Source organism: Lissotriton helveticus, chromosome 5_1 (genome assembly GCF_964261635.1).
Source record: "Lissotriton helveticus chromosome 5_1, aLisHel1.1, whole genome shotgun sequence".
NCBI classification, from domain to species: domain Eukaryota; kingdom Metazoa; phylum Chordata; class Amphibia; order Caudata; family Salamandridae; genus Lissotriton; species Lissotriton helveticus.
This window is the reverse complement of record NC_136065.1, coordinates 255,136,578-255,153,790: the sequence shown is the minus strand read 5'-3', so window position 1 is coordinate 255,153,790 and position 17,213 is coordinate 255,136,578. Positions and strand designations below refer to the sequence as shown.

The 17,213-nt window shown below is 47.4% G+C and overlaps 1 protein-coding gene across 1 annotated transcript; it reads left to right on the top strand.

The window, feature by feature from the left end:
* The first annotated feature begins 1,089 nt into the window (after positions 1 to 1,089).
* On the top strand, positions 1,090 to 2,457 carry LOC144753083 (uncharacterized). The gene has a single exon (XM_078640873.1). It carries the CDS (start codon positions 1,171 to 1,173, stop codon positions 1,807 to 1,809), a length of 639 nt encoding a protein of 212 aa, XP_078496999.1. The 5' UTR covers positions 1,090 to 1,170; the 3' UTR covers positions 1,810 to 2,457.
* The last annotated feature ends 14,756 nt before the right edge of the window (positions 2,458 to 17,213 follow it).

Sequence of the window (17,213 nt, the reverse complement as noted above, 5' to 3'; positions counted from 1 at the left end):
TGTGTAGTGTTTTTAAATACGGATCTACATTATCGTCCAGTAAACCATACAAGAGTGATGTTATTGCATGCACAACACCTCCTCCTGAATCGCAGCACTTTAAAGTCCTCTCAAATTCGACACTGAATGAAAATTATGCATTGTAAATCATGGTATTTGCATAGGAATACACGGTTTTTAAAACTAAAAAAAGATAGGATTGGAGTTCAGGTTTCCTGGTTACACACTGCGCTGCACGCTCTCTCGTTTATCACCAAAACACAATTCTTAGTTTATAACTTATTTGTGTCCAAGTGGCACGTTGGTTCGCAGTTGTCTAGCTGCACTTGTGGTCTTTGGTTAACAGCTGTGGTATGTTTATTTGGCTGAATTATTTTACAGATATGCAGAGCAGCAGAGACGCTGGGTAACATCTACTTCGTTTACGATTAAAGGGAGCAGCAACAGATGAGAGAATGTGGCTTAACGGCTAGGGCGTAGACCTCGGAGCTGGGGAACTGGTTTCAGTCTCGGCAGGGTTCAGGGACGCTCACATTCTGTGCAAATCACTTATTCACCCCGTGCCTAACAAAAATGAATGCGTCCGTGTGTAACTTAACTGGTGCTGCTCATGTAAAGCGCTCTGATGCCTCCGGGTCTAGTTAGCGCTATATAAAACTCCACGCAAAAAATGACTGTGACATAAATCTAAAGAATTAAATTTAATAGGGTTTAGCACGCTCACCCACTGCCTTTTGTCGCCCTCTTCTAAAAATGCAAATGTGGACTGTAGAAGAACACCTTCGGGGATAAAAAAAAATATTATTTTTTACTTTCTTTTCTGCACTTCCCGTCTAACCCGGAACCCCTGATGCCCCATTTCAATGCCCCATTTCAATGCCCCCTGGCGCTAATTCAACCCATTGTGAATGACAATGGCCCTAAAACACAGCATGGGCTCGCTGCCCGGGAATTTCCTCAGCCTGGAAATACAGAGAGGCGGTCCGATGAGACGTCACGGTGGGCGTGCGCATTGGGGGCGGAGTCTTGAAGTGTCAGACAAACTATATATGCGGCGCGCGGAGCGTTCGCAGGCATTCACAGCTCCTCTCCAAGATTCACGCGCTCTGCTCCGATTGGCTGAGAACAGTCGTCGCTCGAGACACAAAGCTAGCGCTGGAGCAAAAGAGCATGTGCCAACAGTCCGCAGAGCGCACCATGCACAAGAGGCCTGCAGCGCTGACCCTGTCTGCACCCGGGCAGCTCTCCCGGGGACCGACGCCCTCCCTGCCGCGGGCGCCCCACATCCCCGCCCGGAGCAGCCTGCCCGAGATTTTCACCTTTGACGTCGAAGCACTGCCGACGGCCTCCACGGACAAGCCCCCGCGGCGGTCCCACACCAAGCGGGCCCGCAAAGTGCTCTACCAATTCCAGACGCGGAACCGCTACATGCCGCCCGAGGAGCGCAACCCGGCCCGGCGCTGGCTCTACGTGCTGTGCCTGGTGGTGTTTGTGCAGGTGTGCCTGGAGGAGGGCGACGAGGCGGCCTTCAGCCTGCAGGGACCGGCACCAAGGCAGCTGGGACTGGCTTCATCCCTGCAGGGACCAGCATCGAGCCTGCAGCACCAGCAGCTCCGCGAGGGACCCGCTGCAGCCATGAAGGAACTCCTGCAGGGGGCAGTATCCATGCCTGAGCATGCATCTGTCCTGTTGGCATCACCATCAGTCCTGCATGAAGCACCCACCCTGCACCAGACCCTGCAGGAACAAGCATCGCAGCCCCTCAACATGACCTGCCGCCCCCTCGGGTGGATGCTCCTCACCTTCTGAGGTCGGAGAGTCGGACTAGATGAACTTGTGCAGGGGCTGCACTGCCCCGAGGGCTCTCTGACAGCCGTGGGCACCTGGTAACTCCTGCCAGCAGCGATGCCGTGTGGGTAGCTGCCAGCTCTGCTCTACTGGACTTAATCCCATGGTGGGGTTTCTTACGTATGCCTTAACAAGGCCAGAAGGACTCTAAACTTGAAGTGACTTTTCAGTGAAAGTGACATGAAACTGACTGTCCGGCCGCATGCCACTGATGCTCTTGAGAAGAAAGTATGTGAATTTGCTCTGATTACTTGATTGAACAAAACGACACGTTTTATGATATGACTGATGTTCAAACTATTAATGTGTATTTAATATTTAAAGTTATTGCTCTAATTGTTGTGAAACACTACAGTTTTTAGAAGCAATGAAGAAAAGAACTTGTTTGAAAACGTGTTCTGCTTTTCCTCACGAAGTTCTCGTTTTTTATGAAGTACATGAACATTTAATATGTTCCTCGACGGAAACACTACGTTGTTATTTATTTAATAAGTATTTTGTTATTGTGTTTGAAAAACAAATGGCAAGTAACCTGTTATATTTATGTATTTAAATTATGAAACTGAGAAATTATTTATGTTGAAAGTTATGGGACTAAATAACATCCCATGTTGAATATGTTAATAAATTGTTTTGAAATTGCACTTCTGGCTCAATAGTGTTCATTGTTTAAGCACAGTCCTTGGTTGTTTTCTTTGTTGACACGTTTTCTTTTCAGTTGAAACTGCTGCGGGGATGCGCACACAGTGCCTTGTAAAAGCAGTCAGTGCGTTGAGTGCTGAGTGACCCAGAGTGTTTTGCCAGCAGCATCTATTACTGTTTGCACTAGCTCAGATTACAAGAATCTGAGTACGTCGGATTTTGCAAATTCAAGGGGGAGGGGGCGCTTTTGGCCTCAAATGTAAATCAAATCTAGGGCTGTATTCTAGAGTGAAACTCGTCCTTTTCAAAAGGAAGTCTGCGGGTGAGTTACATACGTGCATATATTTCCAACCGATACATTTACCCCCTCGGGGCCTAGGTCTTTATTTGGCACCACCGAATGTTTGCAGAATTAGTTTAACCAGCCACTGCAATGTTCAGCATTAACTTTGGATCCTATGCACAGACCCCCTTGCCCACCTCAGCTAGTGAGGGGCGAGAGACACACCGGTTAGTACCACTTCGACTGCTTAGAATGAGGGGGTCCTCTTTAAACCCTCATTGAGAGGTGAACCGAGGAACAGCTTGGCGGACACGTGCCCTAATGGCCAAGCTGGAAATGTTGAAGTCTGGGCATCTGATTTTTTTTTTTTGCCTGAGTTGTAATGCCAGCTCCAATATTCAACAATGTGTTGATGCTGCGTAAATCACTTAGTGTTCCTGTGTCTCAGATTTGCAATTACCCGCGAAATGTAACTGTAAATATGTTGAATGTCATTAAAAGGTGGGAATCCATTCCTTTATACCCCACCACTGCTCGGCAACTATGCGTGAACTTTCAATAAACTTCTATGCGCACAAAACACTGCTCCGTCCCCCGACAGTGACCAGCCTGCAGCTGTTTCTAGGCCGACATAATATTTATCCCTGCACCAGTCCCAGCCTGCCCGGGGAAGGTGTGGTGGTAGCTGCCGGCAGCAAAGTGCTCCGGTGTGTCCGGGGAGGGGGAGTGCTGCCCAGCGAGTCACGGGGAGTTCACGAATTCTGCCTTTGGAGGGAGAGCTCATGAAACCTGGGAGAAGGGAGGGTCCAAAATGTCCTGAAATTTAAAGGTTTTACTTCAGTCGCAGCTCTGAGAAAAGATCCTGCTCTTAACTAGAAAGCAGAATAAATACATATCGATACTATAACTATAGCTGCACCTCCTTGTCCTTTGCCAAACAAAAAGCGACTGCTCTCATAAACGCTCAACAACCACTGACCTACCCCTTACTATGTTGGAATCACCTGTGTGATCTTTGGCATAGGTTGGTGTGATGAAGCTCAGAGCGGCTGTCGATGGACCCCACGACTGTTAGCTTAGTAAAAGTATTGGTGTGAACATTCCGTATTTAGGGGCCGATTAGGATGGCGGACGGACTTGCGTCCGTCCGCCATTCCAGAGGTGGAGGGACCGTCCGCATGGGCTGCGGCGGTCCCTTCGTGCAAATTAGGATGTGACCGCCACCCTGGCGGTCACATCCTGGATATTTAACATTGCGGCGGGTGCTGCTTCAAGCAGCACCCGCCGCAATGTTAAAAGTGCATGTTTTACATTTACATGCACAAAGCGGCAGGCATGTAAATACTGGGGGGTACCATAGGTACCCCCCATGTGCACCCCCCACCCGCCTACACCCTGGGGGCCCGCAACGGGCCCCCAAAATCAAAAGTACACATGCTTTTCCACGGCGGAAAAACCGCCGCGGAAAAGCATGTTTACTAATGCATCCTAATTTGGCTGGCGGTGTCTGATAGACACTGCCAGCCAAATGAGAGCTTTTCCGCCGCGGTTGTAATCCGACCGCGGCGGAAAAGCAGCGGACAGAGACCAAGACCCACCAGCCATCGTAATGCGGCGGTGGGTCTTTGGTGACTCCGCAGAGGATTTTCCCCTCCTCCGGGCCGGCGGTGGCTTCCGCCGTCCCGGAGGAGGCGGAAAATCCTCCATCCTAATCGGCCCCATAATGTGCCGAGACAAGACATTTGCACAAAAGAATAACTGAACAACAAACGTGTTATTGTAATGCTTTCAATCAAGTTTTTTTAACAGCATTACGTCTCACAGCTTGAGTTCAATAAAGTCCAAACTTTTCTCAAAAACGTTCAACAATCACCAACATGGTTGGACCTGTGTGAGGCTCAACGGTGTGGTAGTTTCAACTAAGAGTGTACTGTTTCAGTTTAGGGGCATCCTTTCAGTAATGTGCAGCCGACATGATGCTCGTCCGAATATCTCTAAACGTATCCATTACTCCATGGTTTCACACAGGCACAGTCTCTCTCTCTCTCTCTCTCATATAAAACACAATCTCTCTCGAATAAAACACTTTCTCTCGAGCAAAGTTCGGAATAAAACATGATAAGACAAACGATCACAAACCCAATTTGCAATTATATTGAGTATACGGTATCCCCTCTGTTCCCCTGATGTACAACTGTGCCTGTAGTATTTGCTGTGAGGGCTGTCACACTCCCAAAGGACAAGGTTCACAAAACTCATTATTTAAGTTTTCTCATTGCTGGAAACTCAAGGTTAACCCTCCTGCTTAATTTGTAAAAGAATAAGACCTGGGGTCCAACGTTTTCAATAGAAACTCACGACAGGCGCTGTGGAAGGACCTAATGTCTCTTTCATCCACCACCAGACCCTCTTTGCCTCTTTATCTCTCCCCCTTTATCTTTCCGTCATTCTCTTCCTCCTTCTTTCCTACCTTTCAGAGACCTTATAAGGCATGGGCAAAGTGGGCTTTGGCCCAGGCCCCCCGCCTTTCAGGGGGCCCCCAGTTCTGCTCTGCACATTGTACAAGAACAGAATGCAGCCCCTCAGTCTGGTAAACCAATGGCTGAAGTGGGCTCACCCTGTGTCCTGTGATGGGCAGAGGCAATAGGGGATTGCGATTGCTGAGATCAATAGATGAAGATAAAAGAATGAACAAAGAAAAAGTGTTAGCTAATGCCAGAACTAAAAAACCTTTCCAAATTGGGCTTTAGAACTGTACAATCAATCGTAGTATTGCTTATGCACACAACTTGAGCAAATACTCCCAGCATTAGGGTCATTCCCTGAGTAATGTGCAGTGGGTATAATGCTCACAGCCCCACTTATCTGCGAGCTGTGCAGGTCATCCAGTGCCTAATTCATAAAATACCAAGTGCCAGGGCCCTGACCAGGAGGCCACTGCAATTTGCAGCACCCGTTGCCCCATCATGACTGCCAATGAGGGTACCAAAACAACTACTAACCATCTCCCTGGCCTGCAAGTGCGACAATTCAGATTATACCAGGTCCCCAAAGCTAAAGGAATGGCTTGGGAGGCAGGTATTAGTAATTTTTTTTATGTATGTTATATTCATAAACAACCGTTGTTCTGCTCATCCCTAAATTAGATGAGCAACACCGCCATGTGTCAGAGTGTCATAAGTGAGGTGATGACAATTAAGTGCCAGTGTTGAGCACCGGACACCACTGTCTCAAATTAAGCACTGTCTTCCTCCTGTGTGTTTGCTACATATGCCTAACAGGATTTGGCGAGTTTTCCCCAATGTGAGCCTCACTTGCATGTAATGCAGAAAATCCGTTTTGTTTGTTAGCAGAAGAGTTTTGTTGAAGGTATTTGAACCCACGCAGGGTACGCTTTATCATCACATGACTACAGACCCACAATGTCCACCTTCAAAGCTCCATTCTGTGCGTCTTGGTTTTGCATAGTGCATCTTCACGCTCCATCGTCCTAAAGCCCCACATGTAAGAAGAGACTTGTCTACCATACTCACCCCATCCAGGGAGGGGCACTCTTTCCATATATACACCTATTGCTGATTGCCCAAATTATAGGTTCAAAGTAAAACAGCAGTTTTACAGCCTCAGTGGCAGACAAAAAACATGCCCTATTGATACTAGCCAGAGCCAGGCTCAGCCACATGTAGTACTTAATTAGAGCTGGTGGTTACCAGTGCGGGCCATTCACACTTATTTTAGGGGACCAGCACTTTTTATCCAGAATAGATATTAACCGAGTGAAAGAGAGGGAAATCAAACAAAGCGGAAAGACTGAGGAAGAGAAAGAGGGCAAACCTGTCATCAAGGGAGAAAGCAGGTTCCTGCAAGAGTGAGATAATGAGGCAGGGGATGACTGGTAGTGGTACAAGATGCACAGAGAGGCAACATGGATATTATTTAAAGCATAAATGCACACATCAGTCAATGTGGACTCTTCAGTGATTTCAATAGATGACCCTTTAATGGTTTCTTGGACCACGGATCGCGCAAAGTGATGAAATGACACAGCCAACGTGTTTCGCCCCAGATGGGGCTTCCTCAGGGCAAATCTCACACTGTAAGAGTCTTTACACCGGTCACTGTAGTCTCAGGATCATATTCTACCCATACTTAAAAAATCTCTGTGGGCGCCAATCCATTTAATACCGGAGTCCTCAACTAAATACTTTCAATTGCTCTCCCACTTTTGCAGGAACAATCACAGTCACTGAACATACGTAGCCAAAAGTTCACTATGTAAGATGTATTCCAATTTTCACAAATCTCTTCTGCTCACTATAATAGGTGACCATCCTCCGGAGCCACAACCGGCAGCCTCGTCTCAATGTGCACTTTCACTCGATACGTACAAAAGAATAAGCGGCTCTTAAGTATCCCTTACTACCATTTCCTTTTGTCTTTAATGGCTGGTAGTGGATCAAAGAGGCATGAGGTGGATTTAAGACTCCCAGATTTAGCATCCTCTTCACTGCAGCGCGAATTCCGCCGCAGTGCTGGACATTCCAATCGAGGGCGTGGTCATGACGGCTCCCAGCCGTCAAAAGCACAGGCCCTCCGTGATTCATGATGGCTGGGAGCCGTCATGAGCATGGAACAGGGTATTCAGAGTGCAGATGTGTAATTGCATTGGTTGTGGAGTTCGGAGCAGAGCTTCGTGCACTGGCACTATTTCGCTGACAAATTAAGCATTGGCCACATGACTGACTCTGCTCAGCTGCAGGTCGCCTCGGACCTGGGAGCAAATTCGAGCCAAGTCCATGTAGTTTTGCCAACCACTCTCTTACCTCAGTTATCAAGTAGCCTCACACTCCACCCCCCAAACAGCAGAGGAAGTGCTGCGAGCGCCGCGCCATATTGAAGAATCTGCAGAATGCCCTGAAAGTGCTTAGAGAGGTATGCTATGTTAATGATTTTCCTGCAAACACTTTCACAGCACTCTGCAGTACCTTGATGGGTAACCTGTCTGAAAAGCTGCCTGTATCACAGGGGGTATTGAATTTCTGTAATGCACCCACATGGGGCTGTATTACAGAAAGAGGTCGGGGAGTGCAACTGGCATGTGTGTCTGCTTTGTGCACCCAAGGACACTTTGGTATTATAGAAGGGGGCGCAGATGCTTGTGTGTCCCCTTCTTTAATACTGATAGCCCTGGTGCACATGTAGCTCCAGCACTATCAAGAGGGGCACCTTCATTTGCATGGAGTTATGGCACCATGCAAATGAGGGTATCTCTTTGCCTCTGCGCCACCACCATATTATGGATGCAGGTGTAAAGGCACAGAAGCTGTCGGGAGGTGCGCTGAAAGTGCACCACTGGAAGATGGCACACTATCAGTGCACTCCCTGAGAGCAGCCCTCTGGAGTGGAGGAAAGGGAGTCACAGGGACCCTGAGACATTCCACTGTATTTATTTATTTATTTAATTATGCGTTTTTATATAGGTGGGTGCAGTCACTCTCTGCACCCAGCTGCAAAGGAGGCGCTAATCCCTCCTCAAAGTGCAGGCGGGTTACCACCTGCACTGTGAAACTCAGACCGGCTTTGAAGCAGCCGTTCCATATTTCAATTGAATGTGCTACCCTCAGGGTTGTGTGAATTTTCAGCTGCCCTGAAGGCAATGCATTCTCTTTAATATTGTGCGCTTTCCCTGTTTGCACACGGCACGCTCATTTCAAGATTCACGGTGGCACAAACAGGAAAAGTGCACCCTATGTGTAATAAGGACCATGGTGTGGCCTGGTTGTGAAAGTCTGCCAGCAGCAGAGTTCTGCAATTCACTTGTGCAATGTGATCCCTGTTAACTTTTACTGAATTTGCTTTGTTAGTGGTTGGGTTGGAATTGTAAAGGTAAACATGCAAAGCATGCAAAAAAGGTGTCATTGCGTGCCATGTCAGATTTTACCTGAAACAAGAGACTAAAGGCCTGATTTATATCTTAATGGGCAAACCAAAGACTGTCACGACAGTGAATACATGAATACAATATTTACATTTATACACACATACCAATATACATTATTTACAAAGTGAATTAAACACCATTGAATAAAGGCAGTTATCAGTGACACACCAAAAAAGCAATAACGTGATTTAGTATTCAGACATTAGTTGCATTTATATACAGTGAGAAATTTCATACAAAAAGCAAGGGTACAACCAGTCCATAGGGATGTAAAACCAAGAGACAGGCGGGGACAGATGGAGTAGTACGCCTGCCTGCCTGACAAAACTGTGGTTCAATATTTGTATTGGGTTGCACCACTAGGGACCCAGGTGGTATATAGTTTCTCTTCCTAGGTGCACCCTTTTGAATGACCACAGGGTGGAAATGTCGACGCGTTTCGAACCGGATTAGTGACGGTTCTCTTCAGGACGGGGACTGGGAACAGTGAGTCTGTAACAATATACAGAGTGGGTGTCAGGGTTAGATACCATAGTATTGTAAAAACCTTTTAGCTATGACTCCACACCATGAAATAGAATTTTACCTGCACGAGGCAAAGAATGTGCCGTGGTGTCGGTAAATTGCCGGGGAAGAGGTTATTTCTGTGAAAACATACAAAATTGGAACTTAGCACTCTTATCAGTGGTGGAAAGTGCGAGATCTTTGCTGATACATATTACCTAGTGCCATCAAGGATAGGGACTCATACCTGTGGTTTAGACGGTTATAGTTCCTTAGGGTTTATTGGCCGCCACGCGGTACAAACACGAGAGTCGTGCCGCTTACATGTTGGCTGTGTTGCGTTGTACGAGCTGGAAATGACGCACAAAAATTGGTGCGCGGAATTAGACAACTACTCCTGTGTCCAACAACATATGTAAATTGCGGAGCCGGGTAGCGATTCCTACCTGAATAGGTGGCTTATGCAACGTGTGGTTTCTGGTGTCTGAAATCAATTCAGGGCTGGTGTCTGATTGAGCCGGGACCTGCGTAGCAACAAAGCGAGTGTATTTAAACAAAGCGTTCCCCTAAGAAGAGGGGTCATGGCGATGTGGCGCTTAGCGCGGTTTGCAGAGCACCTGCAGTACACTTACTCTGGCCGGAGAATTCAATCATTTGGAATCCCTCGCACGGGAACACGCACAGTCTGTCAGTGTGTCTCGGCGTTTTTGGATTATTTGAAAGCTCCCAAGCCAGTCGATTAGTGGGAGTGACTAGGGGGCGGAGTAAAAAAGGGGGGATCATGGTCCATGTAGTTCGGGCCATTTTTTGCAATAGGGATTGAGGGTCGCTTTTAAAGTGAGGGTCGCAGTGAGATTTTACACCACCGACGACTGCTGCCCCGTGCAGCTAGGCTTTCAGTGTGTAGTCGTACTGGGGCATAAAAGTGTGGAGTCTGACATTAGTTTTTTTATATGATCTTCACTAAACGATAACGTGTCTTGTTCGGCCATGTTAAGTTGTTTAGAGGGAAGCAAAGGCCTCCCCTGTTGCAATTAATGAAAAAATCGACTGCACTTTTATGTCGACAATCGAAAGAACCTTGCGAGCCGGCGCCCGCTCAACCAAACTGTGGAACAACAAAGGTTTTGGATCCTACATCTACCCAGCCCGGATCTCAACAACGAAGTAAACAGAGCAGGATGGCTGGATAGGAAAGGTTTATGTAATGAATTACAGTCACGCAGTCAATATGTACTACGTAACCAAGGTCTTCTGTACCAAAACAAATTTATTTAATTTTTGATCTGATTTTTCAGATTTTTTTCAAAACACATGGGCAAACCAAAGACTGTCACGACAGTGAATACATGAATACAATATTTACATTTATACACACATACCAATATACATTATTTACAAAGTGAATTAAACACCATTGAATAAAGGCAGTTATCAGTGACACACCAAAAAAGCAATAACGTGATTTAGTATTCAGACATTAGTTGCATTTATATACAGTGAGAAATTTCATACAAAAAGCAAGGGTACAACCAGTCCATAGGGATGTAAAACCAAGAGACAGGCGGGGACAGATGGAGTAGTACGCCTGCCTGCCTGACAAAACTGTGGTTCAATATTTGTATTGGGTTGCACCACTAGGGACCCAGGTGGTATATAGTTTCTCTTCCTAGGTGCACCCTGCCCTCCATCTGGAAAGCTCTGAGTATTTCAAACTCACTAAGTCCTGCTGATACAGTGCCCAATATGCCATAAATAGGATTGTAAATACCTATGCCCCAGTACGACTACACACTGAAAGCCTAGCTGCACGGGGCAGCAGTCGTCGGTGGTGTAAAATCTCACTGCGACCCTCACTTTAAAAGCGACCCTCAATCCCTATTGCAAAAAATGGCCCGAACTACATGGACCATGATCCCCCCTTTTTTACTCCGCCCCCTAGTCACTCCCACTAATCGACTGGCTTGGGAGCTTTCAAATAATCCAAAAACGCCGAGACACACTGACAGACTGTGCGTGTTCCCGTGCGAGAGATTCCGAGTGATTGAATTCTCCGGCCAGAGTAAGTGTACTGCAGGTGCTCTGCAAACCGCGCTAAGCGCCACATCGCCATGACCCCTCTTCTTAGGGGAACGCTTTGTTTAAATACACTCGCTTTGTTGCTACGCAGGTCCCGGCTCAATCAGACACCAGCCCTGAATTGATTTCAGACACCAGAAACCACACGTTGCATAAGCCACCTATTCAGGTAGGAATCGCTACCCGGCTCCGCAATTTACATATGTTGTTGGACACAGGAGTAGTTGTCTAATTCCGCGCACCAATTTTTGTGTGTCATTTCCAGCTCGTACAACGCAACACAGCCAACATGTAAGCGGCACGACTCTCGTGTTTGTACCGCGTGGCGGCCAATAAACCCTAAGGAACTATAACCGTCTAAACCACAGGTATGAGTCCCTATCCTTGATGGCACTAGGTAATATGTATCAGCAAAGATCTCGCACTTTCCACCACTGATAAGAGTGCTAAGTTCCAATTTTGTATGTTTTCACAGAAATAACTTCTTCCCCGGCAATTTACCGACACCACGGCACATTCTATGGCTCGTGCAGGTAAAATTCTATTTCATGGTGTGGAGTCATAGCTAAAAGGTTTTTACAATACTATGGTATCTAACCCTGACACCCACTCTGTATATTGTTACAGACTCACTGTTCCCAGTCCCCGTCCTGAAGAGAACCGTCACTAATCCGGTTCGGAACGCGTCGACATTTCCACCCTGTGGTCATTCAAAAGGGTGCACCTAGGAAGAGAAACTATATACCACCTGGGTCCCTAGTGGTGCAACCCAATACAAATATTGAACCACAGTTTTGTCAGGCAGGCAGGCGTACTACTCCATCTGTCCCCGCCTGTCTCTTGGTTTTACATCCCTATGGACTGGTTGTACCCTTGCTTTTTGTATGAAATTTCTCACTGTATATAAATGCAACTAATGTCTGAATACTAAATCACGTTATTGCTTTTTTGGTGTGTCACTGATAACTGCCTTTATTCAATGGTGTTTAATTCACTTTGTAAATAATGTATATTGGTATGTGTGTATAAATGTAAATATTGTATTCATGTATTCACTGTCGTGACAGTCTTTGGTTTGCCCATGTGTTTTGAAAAAAATCTGAAAAATCAGATCAAAAATTAAATAAATTTGTTTTGGTACAGAAGACCTTGGTTACGTAGTACATATTGACTGCGTGACTGTAATTCATTACATAAACCTTTCCTATCCAGCCATCCTGCTCTGTTTACTTCGTTGTTGAGATCCGGGCTGGGTAGATGTAGGATCCAAAACCTTTGTTGTTCCACAGTCTGATTTATATCTTAGCAGAGCAGAGAAATTATATTAGCAGCGATTAAAAAAAATGAGCCTGATTCAGTTTCTTGAAGCCACCAGGGAGCGGAAGTGTAGAACAGTAGTGGCCTCTAAATAGGCCACTGTGTTTCTAAGGGTGTTGTAAGTGCAGGCTGGGTACAAAAGGTGATATGATGCACATCCTGTTAGACTGCACATTAATTCTAGAGCAGCGCAAACTATGTCTTCGCCCCATATATATTAAAAATATGATACAAGGATGCGAACTCAGGCAATCAACTTACTTACAGAAATGCCCACTATTGAAGTTGCAATCGCACTAGGGAACTATATAAAGGTGATACAGAGATTTTTAAAAACATTCGAGCGATAATTTTGATACATTTTTGATGAATAGATGAATTATAGAGTTTTTATGAGAGACAACGTTTGTTTTAAGTGTATATAATCTTTTAAAGGACTGGTCCGCCCAAAGAAACTCTGCTGCTATTGTTACCCATTTGAAGCACTGTTTTTAACCTGTGAATTTTATATAAATGGCTTTGTAGAATGTTTTTAATAGCAAATATTTTTAGCACTGTTTAAAGACTATGGTCTAAATAAACATAATCTTGACTGACTGACACTGTGTTTCTAAGCACCACTGGGTTTAGTGTGTCTGAGTGCCTTGTATAATGTAAGAATTTGATGTTAGAGTTGGAAGGCAAGTCTATTTCCTGTTTATTTACTTTGCTACCGTAGAGCCCGTCAGATGTCAACTGAGCCTTCTTTGTCGGAAAGCCGAACACGCAACTCAGCCATAAGTTTTCCAAATTTGGCCAAATCTGTTGGTGTCCTGCAGGCGAACAGAGCTGTTACCGCTTCTTTGCACGTCCAACCCCCTTTAGATAGATATATTGTTTTTAAGACTTTCTTATGTTGTTGTAGTAGGCCGGGGCAGCAGCAGAGTAAATGTAGCTGAGACTAATTTTTATAATTACAGATTCAACACCTGGTTACGGGGGTCAGGAATTTCCATCTAGGATCTAATTCTTTGGTGGGTAGGGGTACTAGCCTGGCCCATTGTATGTTTTTTAGTGCATTCCTAACCACTGCTTGCTTCCGGTAAGGCTGTATTTTATGTTATGTTATGTTATGTTAACATTATTTATTTGGCGCACAGCTGCTCCAGCAAAGGAGCGTCCTGGCGCCCGACAAGATAAAACATAACACTACCAACACAAAAGCTGAAAAAGAACAACTACGGGGGGCCTAAAATAAAAAAGTTTTGATGGCTTTTCGGAACTGCAAAAGATCCTCCAGCGTGCGGATCTCAACTGGAAGAGAGTTCCAGATAGCCGCAGCCTTCACACGAAAGGAGCGGCCACCGGCACGACAGCGCTTAAACTGAGGGACCACGGCAAGCGCCTGGCCCAAAGATCAGAGAGAGCGCGCCGGAACATAGAAGGACAGGAGATTGGACAGGATCTGAGGGGCGGTACCTTTCAAAATTTTAAAAGCCAAAAATAGAACCTTAAAATGGATTCTCATCCTCACCGGCAACCAGTGCAGGGAGCGAAGGACATTGGAGACGGGGCAAAACCTAGGCAAGCCCACTATAGCTCTGGCTGCAGCGTTTTGAACCCGCTGCAGACGGGTGATTTCTGCCTGGTTGGCCCCCACCAATAAGAGCTGGCGTAGTCAAGCCGGGAAATAACCGTCGCCTGGATCACCAGCTGCCTCGTCGGGGCATCAAAAAATTTGAGAACAGGTCTTAGACCCCGGAGCACGCCAAAACAACAGGCCGTGTTTTTTTTAGTATGGCCAACAAAGTTGAGGCTGCAGTCCAACCAGACTCCCAGGTTTCTTAATTCTGAAACCGGAGTCGGGGATGGACCCAATTCCGAGGGCCACCACCTGTCCCCCCAAAGCTCCGCTCTCTTTCCGACAATCATAATCTCGGTCTTAGTTGCGTTAAGCTGGAGACAGTGCGCCGTCATCCAGTTGGCCACCGCCTTCAGTCCATTCTGAAACCTGGGGGCATCAAGCTCCGCATCCCCGCTGAGAGTGACCGCCAGCTGAGTGTCGTCGGCATACGAGACCATAGTCAGGCCCCACTGCCTTGCGACCTCAGCCAGCGGTCTCACGTATAGGTTGAATAACGTGGGACTCAGCGAGGATCCCTGCGGAACCCCCATGGCCAGAGGGTGTAGTTTGGACTGAAAGGGTGGGATGGCCACGCAGAAGGAACGATTGTCGAGAAAGGAGCGAAACCACTGCAGAGCCTGTCCCCCAACCCCAATCTCCTCCAGCCGGTGCAGCAGAATGCTGTGAGAGACGGTGTTGAAGGCGGCGCTGAGATCTAATAGTACCAGCGCCGCCGTCTGGCCAGCATCCAACACCGCACGCAGATGCTCCACCATCGCAAGAAGAGCCGTCTCCGTGCTGTGCCCAGCACGGAAGCCGTTCTGCGTGGGATCGAGGACATCGGCCCGTGCAAGATGGTTTGACAGGGCCAAGTTGACATGGGCCTCTACAACCTTCGCCGGCCAAGGGAGTAATGAAATAGGGCGGTAACTCTTGGGTTTCAAGGGATCCATCGAAGGCTTCTTCAAAATTGGAGAAACCACCGCCTGCTTCCATTTAACAGGAACCACACCCGAGGTCAGCGAAAGGTTGATTAGGGAGCACACCGTGGATCCTCCCAGAAAAGACTGGTCTCTAAAAAGAGCTGATCTTACTGGATCCGACGGAGAGCCAGACTTAACTTGCAGAGCAAGTTTGTCAAACCCCTCCGGCAATAGCGGGGGAAAGGAGTGCAATGTGATGTGCCCTTGAATACCATCATGGACACCCGAAGCGGGCCCCATACTAGGTAAGGCTTGGTAGATAGCTTGGACCTTCTCCAGGAAGAAGGAAGCTAGTGCCTCACAGTGGGAGATGGAACCAACTGCCGAGGAGGAAGTTCTTTTCGCCAGAAGATCTTTAACGGCTTTAAATATGGTCTTAGACGGGTTCGAGCTATTGCGGAATTCCAGTGCATAGAACGCCGCACGAGCTTTACAGATGGCTCGATGATAGGTCTTGACGGAAGCAACATATGCGGCTTTCAAATCAGCATCATACGCCTTCCGCCATGCTCTCTCCTCCCGTCTACATGTCCCCTTCAGGGCACGTAATGCACCATCATACCAGGGACTCGACTCTCTGGAGCTCACTTTACTCGAGACGATGGGAATCAGAGAGTCCAGTGCCCTAGAAATCCATCTACAAAACTGATCGTAGCCCGCTTCCACGTTAACCAGAGGGCCTAACGGCTCTTCCTGTAGGAACCGATGCAGGTCTTCCAACCTGAGTTTGTTCCAATGTCGCTTGGCAACCCGCCTGACCGGTGGAATAGAAGGGGGCTCAGGCAGAGAGTACCGAATGGACACGAGGAAGTGATCCGTCCACCCTAGTGGGGAGATGGATACAATACTGGCCTCAGCCAGATTGGTAAAAAAAGGGTCCAATGTATGTCCCCCTACATGGGTAGGTTGTGATACCTGTTGGAAAAGCTTGAAGAGCCTCTAAATCAGCTAAGATACTGTTCACCGCCGGGGCAGTGTGAATATCGAAATGAAGGTTCAGGTCACCCAAGATGGAAAAATTAGCACAACCCATAGCTAGAGTACTAACAGCGTCTGGGAAGGCGTCTCTGAACACTACATCGCTGCCCGGAGGGCGGTAAACCACCATCCCAGAGAACGTGAACTGGGGGCTGATTAGAATCTTAAAAGAGGCACTTTCACGGCCAGCGATATTAAGGCCGTTCCAATTACAGATAAAACAGGACCTAACTATGAGAGCGATGCCACCTCCTCTAGTAGGCCGGTTTAAAGTGTACATAGAGTACTCAGGGGGGCAGGCTAAGTTGATAATGGCCACATCCGCCTCCTGAAGCCATGTTTCTGTGATGGCAAATATGTCAGGAGACTCATCCTTAATGAGGTCGTAAATGGCCTGATGGTGTTTTACCACGTATCTCGCATTCAAGTTCAACACCCTGAGAGTACGCATCGAGCCCTTGCTTCGGGGGACCGATGGAGTGTCCCTCTGACGAATAGGCAGAGGAGGCTCAAGCGCCCACCTCTTACAGGCACATTGGTATGGGCCATGAAGAGGATGAATAGGCGCTAACGGACATCTCGGGATAGCATGCCCGATAGACCGAAGACTCTCTCCCGAGTAAGTAAGCATCGTAAGACGAGAGGAAGATCTTACCTCATGCGGCTTACTAGCCCGCAGCGCCCCGCGCGACCTTAGCGCGGACGGGCGCAGACGGGCAGGACTCTGGCACGACTCAGGCTAAGCGAGGGCGTTCCCGCTGCGCGGTACCGCTGCGCTAGGCAGGGAGCTTTAAGTAGGCGTCTCACCCAGGATTCTGCGCACTCAGGCACTCGCTGGAGCTGGGACTCAGCAACTACCCCACTCAAAGATGGCGACTAGTCAGGGAGCCTACCCCAGGAACCGGACCCGCTCAAGCAGCGGTGGACTCCAATTATGGTGCAGGAGAGGGGGCTTCTAAAAACAGGGCAACAACAAAACTAAAAATAAAATATGCTCCTTATATGTTGTTATCAGCCCAACGAGGCCACCCCATG